The following is a 15,403-nucleotide window of genomic DNA, read 5'->3' on the forward strand; positions in this document are numbered from 1 at the left end:
TACATGGAAAAGGGCAGAGCTGAAGTTGTCAACTCATCACATGTTTTGCATTATCTCTTCATTTACATTGTGCCAGGACTTTAGAAAATATGTACAACTTAAAGGCTCGGTCACACTCCAAGCATTCATTAACCACAGAATATTACTTCTTCCATTCCTCCGGAGAGCTTACTAACAACAACCACCACCACCAGAAAGTGATTATTTTTCAAGCAGCAACTGTTTATTATCGGGAAAGACATTAGGACTTTATCTTTTTCTTTCTTACATATACTTGATTTGAATAAAAATAATTTAAAACGTTTTATTTTTTTATATTACATGAAAATAACTGGAAACAAGGCTTTTGGAAACAAGAACACTTAGACAAAACTGTTGTTTAGCTGCTGAGATGTAGCACTTGCAGGTTTTACCTCAAACAGAGAAACAATCACAATTGTCATTCCAGTGAAGAAAATTAATCCATTTATAAAATATTTTGAAGTTTGAGAATGGTATATAGTTATACGAGAAAGTATTCATAATATAGTGTGTGAGTTCTAACATATTACCTAAAATATATACTTCTCAGACTTTACAAGGTCAAATATTTTAGACCATATTCCAGTGGAAAAACACTACAAACGTATTACAATCCTTTTAAGGTCCTTATGGAATTAACTTTTATTTCCTTTTGAGGAATTTTAATTTAATATCTCAAGCAATAAAATATTGCATATAAACTAGCTTGCAAAACTCTACTCGCACTAACTTGGACAACTGCTATTTTAACAAAGGATAAAGCACCTTTAGTAACAATGATAAAGCATCATTGTTACAGTAGCTGATGAAAAAGCAGATTTTGTGCACAGACTGGTATGATTTTCATGACATTTCTGTAAATCTGATAAAAATTACTGCCTGTTCAGTAATAAGAAATTAAACTAATAGGAATTAAAATATGCTTAAGGCTGGGGTAGGATTACAGTTACAAGACAAAGATTCCACTAAGTAATCCAATTCACATTATCTGATAAAAACTTCCAGTATATAGACCATTTTCTTCTTTTCCTTTTTAAAATCCATGCAACATACTGTAAGCTCCACTCCCAGGCTTACCAGGTGTCTTTTTAGTTGAATGTGAGTATAGTTGAGCTTTTCATTAAGATGCAAGGGTAACGAACATCATTCAGCATGGCCTGAATGGACTCTTTTAAAAAAACAAAAAACAAAACACAACAAAACCCCCAAAGGTAATCAGCATGTCAAGGTCTCACTTTAGTGCACAAACTATTATCTGCAGCCATACGCAATGTAAAAATTAGATGGAATCTGAGAAGGTGTTTATTTGCACTGAGTACCATATTAAATTTAATGTAATTGTCACAGTCATGGCTGTCTGACAGACCAACGGAAAAGGACAAGGAAAAAATACTATTAATACGACTGCCAAAACTGTCTTCTTGTGACAGTTGAACCTCAGGGGTCAGTTCCCTTTTAAAGGCCACTGGAAACGCCGGCTGGTATTGCAGCCTGACAAACAAGCCAATCCCATCTAAAAAGACACTGTCGAGCCCTTTAAAAATAAACATTTAATTTCAGTATATTTTGGGCTTTTTTGTTTCGTTCTTGGCTTCTTTTATTTTTGTAACTGTCTGCTGCTTCCAGCGCCATCTGGCAGATGCTACCTACCCCACCCTGCTGCTCCTTACGGCGCGCGAGGCACTGCCCTTGCCTTTTTATGCTTCCCTGTCCGTTATCCGTAACATCGGTGGGATTTCCAGCCCTGGAATGTGCTTTAGAAACTAATACGCATTTTCTTTTACTAAGCAATGCCTTCTTTTGCCACCGTAGCCAGGTGAAAGTATTGTCATTTTAAATAGAGCGGGCAGTGTCTCTTTTAAGAAAAATCAGTGATATGATTTAGAAAGCCGAGGAGACATTTTCATCGGAATGCAATAGTTTTAAGATCAGGTAAAATTCTGGACCTAAACTATGCAATATGTCTTCCTTTCTAAATTCAGAGTTATTTTTAGCTTGATGACGAAATATTCTACTGGTATGAGATACAGAATTATATCTTACATACGTTTTGCTTCTCTTCTCTAGATATATTACTCATTAATTTAATTCACTCAGGAATCTACCATACTGTCAACCAACTACAGTGATCCAGAAATATTTCTTACGTACGGAAGGGGCTTCATCACTAAGCTGCACCTTCCTACAAAGCTTCGGTGGTTTTGATTGGTAAAAAGCATTTCTCATTGAAATAATACTGAAGTGGAGCCCAAGCCCTCCTCCATATGTATGACTGTTAAGTTAATTAACTTTTCAGGACAAAACGTTGATCACACTTAATGACAAGATATACTATCATTTTCAAGACAGCTCAAGTGGTAGCTCTGGTGGGACAACGGTGTATCTTGGGTCAAGCCTAGGTGTGAAATCCTTGAACTTCTTAGAGGCTTCAGTACCAAATACATCTAAAACTTTCCTGTTCATGAGAGCAAACCTGAAAAGAAAACAGACATGAGAAAGTGAACAAATTATTCATTTATTTATAAATCAATAAAATTACTATTAGAATGATTTCACTACACAAAAGGCTATCCATATCTTCAAAATACAAGCTTCAGCTTGCACTGTTTAGAGACTAAGGTTTTTATCTTGGGCAATATAAATTAAAAAATGTATATTGTACAAATCTGATTAATAGTGATTTGTGTAGATAGGCTTCATATAATAAAACTTGTAGGAAAGGGGGAAAGGAGAGAGCCCCATTCTACTTGCAGTGCCATCAAAAAACTCCAAACAAAATATATTAAACTTCTTTCCCATCCCAGCACAGAGCAAACTCTGGCCATGCCTGCCTATGTCTGTATGACAATTTTATGGGTGTTAAAACTTCTTTCTATTTCTTTACTTTCCAAAATTGTTGAGTGAAAGCCCTATGAAATGCCCAAAGAAACTGACCTTGTGGAGAAAGTACTAACATTACTACTACAGAAATTTCTTTCAAATAAAATAAATGAGCGGCAAGTCATGGAATTTCTTTCTCCCCTTCTTTTTCAACTAAAGCAATCTTAGGATTAGCACGAGAGGGGAAAAAAGGCAGCCAGAACTGGACATCTGCACTGACGCCATCCCCCACGTCATGTCCGTACAGCCCCAGAGGTTGCCTGCTCATTGCCTCCAGACGTCCCACGGAAAGCTTCCCACTATGTCTAGTAACATATTAAGTCATCTAATGTCCAGCTAACAGTGTACTATGCCACAGGGTGTGTAGGTTCAGTATGCTTCAGGCCTCTGAGTTCACTTCTATTTTTATAGGCTGGACAGAGAGCGAATCTAGTCTTAAAACTGCCCTTCAAGGACTGAAAGGATCTCCCTGGCTTCCTGCAATGCACTTTATTCACACGCTGATCAAAGTCAAGACTTGGATGCCTTCTTCTGCCTTATTGTACATCAGTATAATAATGTACACTTTATTAAAATAAATCGATTACTGTAAAATCTAGTTTAAAAGGAAGCATTTTAGATTCCCACAGCAAATAAGAATAAAATATATTCAATAAGATAGGACAGCCTAAGTTTATGGTTATAATAAGTGACAATTTTTCACTAGTTTTCCAAGAAAAAAACTCCTCTCCCAATCAAAATAGATGTTCTATAAAAAAACACTGAATCAAAGGAATTTTATTTTCATGGGAAATACTCTGACATTTCTATTAATACTTTTAAATGCATAATAATATCATGTTGCAAACCACGATACAACACTGATTTCTTTGACTTGTCTATTTTTTACTTGATACTTCACATAACACTAAAATCTGAAAGTATTCTACCTTTCCAGGTGAACTGAAGAAAATGATTTAGAAAGTTGGATGTGACCAATGGTATGTTTAGACAAGCTGTAACATACCCTCGTTTACTTACCTGCCATTTGTTAGTCGTAAAAGAAATTTCCAGTATGAAGGTCGCAGGTTCTGAACTTCCATCACAGCCTGCAAGGAGGAAACTCTGTCAGCACCAGCTGCACAGGACTAGGCAAAAGGCCCATCTTGTGTAGCATCTTGCCTCAAATAGTGACCATTAAAGGATGGTTAGAGAAGAATATATATATTAAACAAAAAAAAAATCCTATCACAATTCATGGACTGAAAGCAACTGTGATCACTTGCCAATGTACAGCACTCTCAGTAAATAAACCAGTCACAGCTGAACTGAATGCTTTCTCTGACTACCACCAGCACAGAGCGGCATTTCCAGAAGACTGTCTTTCAAGAGTGGTGGTAACTAATTTAGATACCACCGTTGTGCAGAGAAAACAAAAATAATCCTTATTAATCCTATGGACCCTGTTCTGCAGTTCTGGATGCCAAACTTCTGCTATTTTATCCCTCACTCATTCTGCATTGTGTGATCTATCACTTTGTGTACTCGCCTTCACATTTTACTACACCAAATAACGTTAGATAACCAAACCCCTTGCCTTCTCTCCAAATCTCTTATGAATGTGATGAAGAACAAACACCTCAGCATAGATCCGCTTGACAGTTTCCCCTTCTTTCCTCTTTACTAAACCAAGTAATTTATTTCCAGTTTTGGATTCCTATGTTTCAACTGATTATTAAGTAATTAAAAAAACCCTTCCCACTCTTCTCACAATAACTTAATTTCCTTTTAAGTATCATGTGATGGACCCTGACAATAGCATTTTGGAGATCTCAGTATTGCAGTCCTTCATATATACAGGCACATCTCATCTACTAAAATATCAGTTCATTTTGGTGTTAGAATAAGAGATATTCCAAAATATGTGGGAACGATGAAGAGGAGGAATAGCGGAGCTGCTTTCTCTTAGGCAGAGGACAGCAGAAGTCTTGCTCAGGGTCATTTTATATTTTCTTTATTGAGGGATTAAAAAAAAATATTTCATTATGGAATAAAAAAGGTCCACAAAACATTTGATGGGACATTTAGGCAGAAGAACTAGAAAGGGTGGGATGTAGTGCAATAATGCAGAGGAATTTAGTTACCACTGTAAAGGAGCTTTTACAGCTGATACACCAGATGGGAAAGGAACTGAGGATGAGGACATGGAATGGACTTGGAAAGGGCAAAAGATGAAAACTACAGCTTATTTCAAATTTAAAACTTTAGATTTCCCTGCTAAGTTCTCCAGATTCTTTCAAATATGCAATCCAATTGATTAGAAAATCGTAACGTATTACAGTTCATTGTTGGTCTCCTTGAGGAAAAAAAAACAAAACCACAGTTATGAAAGTCTCTACATTTATATCCATATTTTGGGTCATTGCATTTTGAGCTCCTTTCCAAACAAGTCTATATTCAGTTGTAAGTCTATGAGAAATCTGAGTCGTAGAAATGACCTTCCCCACACAGTAACATTCAAAAACGGGATGCAGGAGTCCTGATTCACAGCATTTTGCTTGACTCACTACACCATACCATCATTTCTATATCATTGTATCCTTACAATCCTCACTTCATTCAACATATTAAACAGAAAGAACTGTATCTTCTGTTAGAAGGCAATATACTTACTGCCTGAAAGCATATTGATGTGGAAATGGCATAGATGATGCTGTCTGCATGAGGAAAATAGGGAACTTTCCCTGCTTCAATGCCTTTGAAGTATATAGTCTATGAAAGTAAACAAAACATGCTCAACAAAACAGAGAAACAAATTACAAGTACCTTTTACTTTTTATCATATTCCCACTCTCAAAGTAGCATATTAACAGTACTATCATACACTCATATGTTTCTGTGTTATGTCCACATTGCAAACGTGGTATTGATTGAGCTAGCTTAAAGAACTTATCCAAGATCCCAGAATAAATGCCTGTAAATGCACAGAAAAGGACTTGGCAAAAGCTTGAGTATTAAAAGGGTAGTATAGCTCTTCAAGATAAAAAAAGAGAAAGTTTGCCATGTTAAATTCTGCTTTTTAAAAAAGCAAAAGAATAATGCAGTAACTAGTCCAACAGAGTGAATATTCACTGTTCTTAAACAGCTTGAAATCACATACTTTTCTTTCTGAGAAAACATGTACAGTTTATTTTCCTGAGCACAGCTTGACCTTCCAAAGCAGCACACACCTCTTTGGTCAGTTACCCTTGGCTTGCGCATGATGATAAAAGTAGTTAAAAAAGAAAAAAAAAGAAAAAGAAAGAACACAGAGCACTTTTCTTATTTCACTGCAGCCACAATGTCTCAAAGTCCAGAAAAAACCATCAGCAATACAAGATAATATTTTTTTTTAACAACTGACATTCTAAAATTCAATAGGGATAACTCAGAGTTGCTTTTATATAACCATTACGGGAACTACCTTCAGAACTTCAACTAGGATTACAAAGAACAAGAAAAAATAGAGTATATATCCCCTTTTTTATGTCTATTTTTCTGGGTTTTTTTTTTAAACATTCTTTTTTTAACTTCTTTAAAATGAATTCAGTGCTGGTAGTACAGATGGGTAAATATCATGAAGGAATGAAGTCCTAGAGGCCAGTGGGAGAAAGCTTGGTGATTCTGGGATGAAGCATGAGAGAGCAGTGTCAACTTATTCCAGTGGTGCTGTTGTGGAAACAGTCAGGACTAAATCCTGATTTCATGGAAAAATCAGTGAGAAACCAGAATCTGGTTAGTGATATATAATCAACATATCCAAAATCTACATTCTTAAATTTTATTGTTTTCAGGGCTCCTAATTTTAACCAGTTCATAGAAATAAGGAAGAACAGATTTTCAAACCTGAAAGACTGGTAGTTTGATTGAAGTTTTCTTCAAAGCTGGGCACTCAATCAGTTGACAAACAACTGCAGCTATAGACTAAAACCTAAGCTATTTTGAGTTATCTTAGACGGCTGAACACCAAAATTAGGGAACAAAGGCAGGAAGTTAAGCTGTAGCTTTTGGCAATAAATCTGCAATTAAGGGCTAGTTCTGATTTATGTTTCTGGCAGAATGGACAAAATCCACATTCCTGGAACTTTCAGATTTAAAAATCTGCAAAAGCTACAAGGCAAAGGGCTACCAAAAAAGGAGATAGCGAAAATGCGATGGAGAATATGCATGGAGACCAATGGATAAAGGATTTTTAAAGGGAGTCACAGAAAGGGGGTTAAGAAAGAAATGAGGCCACAGAGTGGAACTGCTGCTTGGCACATGCCTGCTCAAATACACCACTATTACGCAATCTCACATTACATGGGAATGTTCCGACAAAGCCTGTGAAGTTCATTGTCTTTTTCTGTTTTGAAAAAAACACCTGAAATAAAGAACTCTGGTACCAGGGTAATATCTTACCTCTACTAATTTGGAAGCCAGGTACATAGAGATAGTAGTACTTTTGTAAAACATCATAGAAATTCCTGCTAGAGCCCCTGTAATGATTAGAAAACACACTGATTTATCGTGGCTGTTGCAGTGTTAGCACAAGAGATGCTGCACAAGATTATGATTTCTACTGCTACACCACAGTTCAGAAATGTTCCTCTGCTGCCTATCAAAGTATGGTTTATATCATTCAGAAGAAAAACAGAGTTTTGAAAACTTGAAACAAATCTGCTGTTCAGTGACCAGAAGCAGAGACTTAAATTTCCTCTCTCATCCCACAAACAAGTGAGAACTTTTCAAACGTTCCACAGTGTGACAGATGCACAAGTAGCAGGGAAGGACCTGCGACACCGCACAAGTTTTGTGGCAGGGAAGGACCTGCGACACTGCACAAGTTTTGTGGCAAAAGGATCCTTCTTTGGATGCACAAATGCATATTCTGTCACGTGTGGAAGAGCCAGTATTAGAACCTCACATGACTAGGGCTTGGAAAATAAAGGGCATTTGTGCATACAGTAATTTATCGTCCTTGAAGCTGAACATGACAGACATATCATTTGACTAAATTTTCCTTTACAATTTTAAATGCAACTCTTCATTTGAAACCACTTGGAACACTACTGTTACACTGAGGCAGCCTTACTATATACAGCCCTATTTTCAACACAGAAGTCTGAAACAGGAATTGCAGGACAGACATCCAACCGTGTGCTCAATAGAAATACTTGCAGAACCCAACAGAGTCAATATTCACTTCATATGGACTCACCAGCTACAAGTGCATGCAGCTCATCATCTAGGTTTCGTACCCAGCGCAGAAAGCAGCTAGTACCCTGTAGTGAACAGAGAGAAGCACAGCCCTTGTTATTGCTCTTCCAGAATACACAGACTGAAGATATTCCACTGTAAGGTAGTAATATAGCTCATAGCATGAATAAAGAATATAGTGTGATAATATCTATAATCCACAGTACCTTGAATTTAGAACATCTTTATTTGCTATAGTTGCCTAGACTCTTTCCCATGCCAGCCTGTTTTCAACTACACACCAAACACCTTGAGATTCTTCCATACATCCAATAAATTCTGGGATCAGGAAATCACATTAATCTAAAAAGTTAGAACTGCATATGATTAAAAGTCACACTAAAATGCAGAATAACCTGTTTGTTGACACAAACAACAATTCACAGCTGTTAAGGCCAGAATGGACGTAAGTAATTGTGGCTTTGGCTGTATTAAAATATATTTTGTTTGGATGACTGCAGGTTACCAAATGATCCAGATTGTTCCATGTCTGTCACATCCTCTGTATTGTTCTTTTTCAGCTGTTCTGGAAATCCACACCTTGTCTACAAATTTTACCCCGTTAAATTTCTCTTTGCTTCCAAATAGCTTGATACTTGCTAAGTCGGGTCAGACCCACTGCTGATGGCACTGGGACCACATTATGTAATTCAATATGACGGCCCACTGACGTTTGCTTTGAGATATGTTAGTTCATTGCTAATCCACCTAATGCATACTTTTCATAGAATCAAAGAATAGTTTAGGTTGGCAGGCACCTCTGGAGATCATCTGGTCCAATCTCGTGCTCGAAGCAGGTCCGGTTAAAGCAGGTTACCCAGGGACTTGACCAGCTGAGCTCTGAGTATCTCCAAAGGCAGAGATCACACAACCTCTCTGGGCTACTGGTTCCAGCGTTTGGCCACAGTCATATGAAAACATATTCCTTTATATCTAATCAGAAACTCCCATACTTCAAATAGTGTATTTTGCCTTTCAACCTATCACTGTGCACCTCCAAAAAGAGTCTGTCTCTGTTATCTCTATATCCTCCCATCAGATGCAGACAGCAATAAAACCTCCCCTGAGCCTTTTCTTCTCCAGCCGAAACAAACACAGTTCTCCCAGCTTCTCCATGTGTATCATGTTATCCAGTGCCCTGATCATCTCGGTGCCCTCTGCTGAACTCACTCCAGTATTTCAATGTCTTTCTTGTACAAGTGAGCCCCAAAATGGACACACTACAACAGATGTGGTCTCACTAGTTATTTTACAGCATATATTTTTAATAATCAAATATTCTACAATGCCATTAATACATTGCACTTCTGACAGTCAGCTTTATCACTCAAACTTGTAACCTTATATAAAAAAGGAAACGAGGATACCATCACTGACTTATTTTCCATAAAACGATGTTTGCTGGTGTTAATTAATAATAAAGGAGAACTCAAAATATTAGTAACTACAGCTACTACAATTCTACATAGGCACTTTAGACTGCTTTTGGGACAAGATGAATTTTTTTAAAGTGGTCCATAATGGAATTCCTCCAGGCCAGAGCTGTATCAAGTGTTTCATTTATCCACTGCATGATTAGAATCTCTGCAGCTCTATATGGTTATCTCAAACTGAATAAAAAATATAATGCAACCTAAATCCATGTAAGTTATGGAATGCAAACGATAACAGAATGTACATGCTTAATGAACTATAAATAAATGTCAGAGTACATGTCACCCTCGTAAAATGACTATCCATAGAACTACATCATATTTTGCAGTCAGAGTTTTTAAAAGACTTCAAGGTCACTCCCGTTTCAGCACTTACAATTTAAATATTATTTTCTTTACAGGCACTTTTCTTAAAGCTTGAAATCTAATTATTAAATAAACTCTGAATAGACTGTTTGCACATTGCCACCAAATATTTTAAGCTCAGTAACCTGGCAATTCTTGTGTCTCAATCTGACTGTAATTAAAGTGAAATTCTGTTTTGCTTATAAATAAGACCTGTGGTTTTTTTGCTTTTCAGTAGGCAGTATTTACCCTGAATAATAAATAATTACCCTAACTTTTCAGAGTAAGTAAAGTAGCAGTTGAAAAATATTGAGTTTGCTTAAGAATACAGAACTGCAACAGCTACTTCAGCACTGCAGTATAGAATGTAATCTCCCTTGGAATACGTGTTTGGTCAGGTTCTATTTTGACATAAATAAATATGATTCAATTAACTTTGACAAATGCTGTATTAATGTGCATCAGTTCACCAACTGTCATCTTATAATGGCAGAAGAGCAGATTTACAAGTGGTAAGTACAATGTCTCCTCAGTTGTACGTGATATATGTTCTGCAATCTCCTGCTATTTAGTGTCAAGTCAGAATTCCAGACATTTGAGCCAAAAAATCTGCAAACAGCTTCCCTGTGGCAATCCTGCTGCTACTGCAGTCACTAACTGTATCTGTGCTAAAACGTCTTTGTGCAACAGAAAGGCCTTTTGAAATCTGAGTTCACTTTCTCTGAAATACACCCTCTCTCTTCATCTTGATAACAGGCTGCAAAAACCATCTGATTGATTGAGAAATGATAAAAAAAAACAGAAGAATGCATCATGAAATGGAAGACCAGTTTGCTATTTGTGATACTACAGAATTTTTCAGTGATATTCTGTAGAATCCAGTAACAGTAGTATTAAGTGACTAAACCTTTTACCTCTTCTTGACACTCTGAAAATTAAAAAAAAAAAACAAATCGCCCAAACCCACATAGCATTCATCATTTCTGTATGTTATAAACTTACTTTGTATATACTAACAAAAGATCCCAGAAAAGCTCCAAGCTGAAAATTTTCCTTGTTGTAGAAGAGCGAAAGGAGCCGGGAAGGTTCAGTAAAGAGATGCCTGAAGGTGGAAGGGATCCGAAGGCAGCACTGGATCAGGTAACCGATGCTAAACATTCTAACGAAGCCCTAGGGAGAACCACAAGAAACCACATCTTCAGAAAAAGAGAAAGCAAGAACATCAGCCACGGAAGCACTGGTCACTTACTTTTGACCCCAAGCATTTTAAAACCCACCCTGCAGCCACTATGGAGAACATGTCCCCATCTTCAAACTCAAAACCAGATTTTTTCCCCAAATTTCCCTGTAAAATAGCAAAGGCAATAAAATCCGAGACAATTGACTCTCCTTTAATTTATATAAATATTTGAAAGGCCTCAAAGGACATAGTCTGTTTATCTTCTGCTCCAGAATTCCATCCTTCAAAATAACCCTGACGGCTTAATTTCCAGGTTACTGCCCTACCTTTTAACCACAAATGGGTATATAAAGGAAAGTAATGTGGTGAGGGGGGAAAAAAAAGAAAAAAAGAAAAAACACTCAAATGTCTGGAGGAAGCACTAAAGGAGGAAAAAGTCTACACAAAGCAAATTTCAGAAAGTGTGAGAATTAGGAACTGACACTGATGGCTTGGCATATACTCGCACACTTTCCCTCAACCAAACTGGGGGATTAGTGAAGTCTGTAGAAAGAAAAACAGCAAAACTGAAAGGGAGATTATGTGCAAGAACTACTGAAAAGGGATAACATGGCTTGCAATGAATTCTTCCTACTATTCCACCTTGGGTGCAGATCTGCTGTTTCATATCATCTCAAAGGACTACACTGACTTTTTCATTTCAAAGTATAGGTTCTTATAACTTCCCCCAAAGCTTCCTATCATTATTCCTCCCCTATGGCTGAACTCCTCTGAGAGGCCTGAATAAAATCTATCCATTTTTTGTTTGGAAGATACCTCATCTGAAAAGTATTTGAACACTGTGCACTCATCGTTGGCAAATAAGTGAATTTCACTCTGCAAATTTTTTGTAGTCAAAATTAAGATGAACCTATATTTATATCTAAAATGAAGAGGTAATCTCATGAGAGTTACACAGTCCTCATCTTCCCCCCGCAAAAAGTTATGATTATGAAACTGGTTTCGTTACTTTAGGGAAAAAAAAGGAAAAAAAACCCCTAAAAATAAGAGTTATAATCAAAGCCCAAACTAAGAGCATGAACAAGACATGCTGAATGTTTTACCCAGCTGTAGGAAAGGCTGTTTTGTCTGGGTGAGGAACACTACAGTAGGACATGGTTTAGTTCCAGCTGGCAAACACTCAAATATATCTGCAATTTTATTTATATCAGCAGCCCAGAAGTGCTGAACTGCGGGATTAAGGCCTTAGTTTTGATGCACAGCAAACAGCAGTAAGCAGTACATAAGTTTTTCCTATTTATCTCACTAGATCAGCTGGGGAATATGTATCACACATTTTACAAGTGTTCTTTAGAATCAGGAAAAGTATTAGAATATATAATCAATGTACCATAGTGTAACTTTTATCTTCCATAAAAAAGACCTCAAATAAAGGACGCAGAAAAAAATAAAGAATACACAGGATACCATAAAAAATACAAGTGAGAGAAGTAAACTCTGTATTTCATGTCTTCTAGGAGCCATTTCTCTACAGAAATTTTGAGTTAGGACTCAGATCAGCCAGACATAGCAGCACAACAGAATTACATATCTGCAAAACTCATTGATGTTTTTTCTTTTTTGTGGAGAAACACATTTCTCAAAAAGTTAATAATATTGTCAAGACACTGGCTACAACTCAGAAAAGCACGTGTGGGCAGAGTTTCAGCAACATACCAAAATACAGTCCTCCTGTTGTGATATATACAGACATCTTTAAGGTATTTACATTAATTCCCTTCACATCACACACAGAACTATTAAAATAAAACTTTGTACGGGGCGTACAAGAGCCCATGTTGCTTCAAGTGACAGAATACACAGGCTGCAACCATCAAAAAATTATCCCATATTCTTTTAGGTCATTCTAGCCATTAGCAGCATCGACGGGAAAAAAATGAACTTCGTCCCACTGGACAACTAACTCCTGGCTAATGTTTCTTCATTGTAATCACAACGGGAATCCCAAGAGAGAGGAAAAATATTGTTCGGCTGCTTCCGTTAGCTTGGAAAGTTCTTTTAAAACATTTATGAACCCAAAACATGTTAACTATTTAAAATTTGAAGGGAAGTTTATGAAATCAGGCGGTATGCCCAACTATTAGATGTTACATAAAAGGCTATCACGGATTGCATCAAGGAGGCTAACGTGCATTTAAATACGAAGGAGGAGGAAAAAAGCATGCAATGACAATTTAAGCACAGATATGATAATGGGAAAACGAGGTGTTCAAGGCTAAGGGGAAACACGGGACAGAAGGAAAACCCTGGCAATAAGCAGATCATCAGATCAATCCGAGATTAAAAAGCGCCCTTACAGGAAGGGAATTCCAAAAACACGCTCAAATTCTGTCAGCAGACAGTTATTACTGACTGGTTCCAGGGACAACCCTGGAGGGAACTGAAAATAGCCATGCTTTTCGAATTTTGGACCTTCAAAAATCCAAATACATCAGAATGAAACACAAGTCACAGAAAAGGTAGGAAATTCAAAGTTCTCACTGCTGCTCCATCAATATTTCCTTGATTATACTACTGCAGTCAAGAGTGATTTATACTAAAATATTATACCAAGACTGGTACAAGCACAAAGTGTTGTTCAAATGTACAACTGGTTTCTCTAAAGGGTAAGAGTGCTTTAGAGACTTCTTTGTCTTCATTTTTAGTTAGGTCAAGACTTAGTTCAGTTCCATTTCTGAGCCGGATCTTCTTTATAGCTTCCCCGTGCCCCAGGGGTGAACGAAACGTGAGCAAAATGAAGCCGGATAAACAACTGAAAAGGACAGAGATTCTTGGAAAAACCTCTTTTTGCTTTTTCCTGTTCTTCTCATCATTAACACATCTCCCTCCAAAAAAAGGAGAAAGAAAGAAGTGTGGGGCCACTCTGCTCTACTTTGAGGAACTCATAACCTGAAGTCAGATTTGGGTCACTCCACTATATTCAGCAAGGGTAATGCCTATTTCTTTTTCACCCTCATATTTTAAAGGCTCTTCAAACTCCTTATGTCCCATAATGGTAAAATCATCCTTCTCTCTACCTTTTCTCTACCTATAAAATAGCAAACACAATCCTTTTTTGAATTTCACTTTTTTTGAATTTCAACCTTTGTTTTGAATATAAACTTCATCATTTCATTCACTGACATTCAGTCTGACGGCCAGAAACTGATACACATAGGGAAAACACAGGACTCAAATGTTCACAGGGAATGTCTTCTCCCCAGAGGGTGCTGACGAACACAAGCTTTCAGAAAATGGGAGACAAAGGTGTCCAGAAGACACTGAAAAGCAAACTCACTGAGCTAGACACCGAACAAGCACAAAGCAAATGGAAAGTCTGCATCCCAAAGATGTCAGGCCCTGAAGAAAAGAACAGCCCAGGAATAAAAGAGCAAGTGGACTTAGCGCTGAGAAGTTGAAAACAAAAACTTGATGTGAAGCAGCAGTCAAAAAAGTTTCACCAGCATACCCAATTACCAAACCGGTATGAGTTTGTAGATATTATCATCATAACCAGGAACCAAAAGAACCTAGGACGCTGAGCACTATCTAATATATATATTTGCACATGCAATGCTGACTTACCATGATGGTTGTATGCATATGCCACCAACAGGAAATATAAATCTAATATAGTAAGTTATTACACAAAATTCATAGGGAAACTAAACCATGCAAGTCTCAAGTAATCTATACCTGCCTTCTGAACACTGTCTTCCTTTAGTCCCTGAACAGGCTCTTTCTATACTGAAATCATGCTAACTTTGCTGATATCTTGTGTCCCATTAAAAAAGAGATAAACTTCAAAGAGCTTTCAAAGTAGGCAAATTCTGAACAAAGTAACGGTAAATAAGGTGCTGGATGATTCCTCTCCCTGTCCCAATACAAAAATATTTTGTTATTTTAATCCTGATTCTGTTAAACATACATCATCATACTTGCAACAGAAAGGTGATATAATTATCCTGAACTTTTTGTGAACGTTGTATTATACATTCTCATCCTAATTCAGCAGAAGACTCAAGCACTCTCTCAAATACCATCAACCCCAGTGCAGTTTACATGCATGCTGCACACTGGCACGCTAATATACTGCAGTGCAAAAAGAGTGAAAATAACTCTAAGCAACACAACATGATACACTACATAAACATACAAAAATAACTATACCAGAAATAACTGCTAGATCTCTTCTGATGCTAAATCTTAACCATAGGACTCCTGGCATAACATAAAAACCCACATATAA

General features: G+C 37.1%; 1 protein-coding gene across 3 annotated transcripts in view; it reads right to left on the bottom strand.

Annotated features, from left to right (window-relative positions):
* Positions 1 to 201: 201 nt before the first annotated feature.
* The window catches only part of TMEM135 (transmembrane protein 135), a 184,837-nt gene continuing 169,635 nt past the window's right edge, over positions 202 to 15,403 (bottom strand). For all 3 annotated transcript variants that reach the window (XM_064505155.1, XM_064505154.1, XM_064505156.1), the window contains 6 exons: positions 10,938 to 11,105; positions 8,120 to 8,183; positions 7,321 to 7,397; positions 5,554 to 5,652; positions 3,922 to 3,989; positions 202 to 2,494 (listed from right to left, as the gene is read on the bottom strand). In XM_064505155.1, the coding sequence (XP_064361225.1) occupies positions 2,362 to 2,494; positions 3,922 to 3,989; positions 5,554 to 5,652; positions 7,321 to 7,397; positions 8,120 to 8,183; positions 10,938 to 11,105 (609 nt within the window). In that variant the 3' untranslated portion in view covers positions 202 to 2,361. The remainder of the gene's footprint in view (positions 2,495 to 3,921; positions 3,990 to 5,553; positions 5,653 to 7,320; positions 7,398 to 8,119; positions 8,184 to 10,937; positions 11,106 to 15,403) is intronic.

This window comes from Dromaius novaehollandiae, chromosome 1, assembly GCF_036370855.1.
Source record: "Dromaius novaehollandiae isolate bDroNov1 chromosome 1, bDroNov1.hap1, whole genome shotgun sequence".
In the NCBI taxonomy this organism is placed as follows: Eukaryota; Metazoa; Chordata; class Aves; order Casuariiformes; family Dromaiidae; genus Dromaius; species Dromaius novaehollandiae.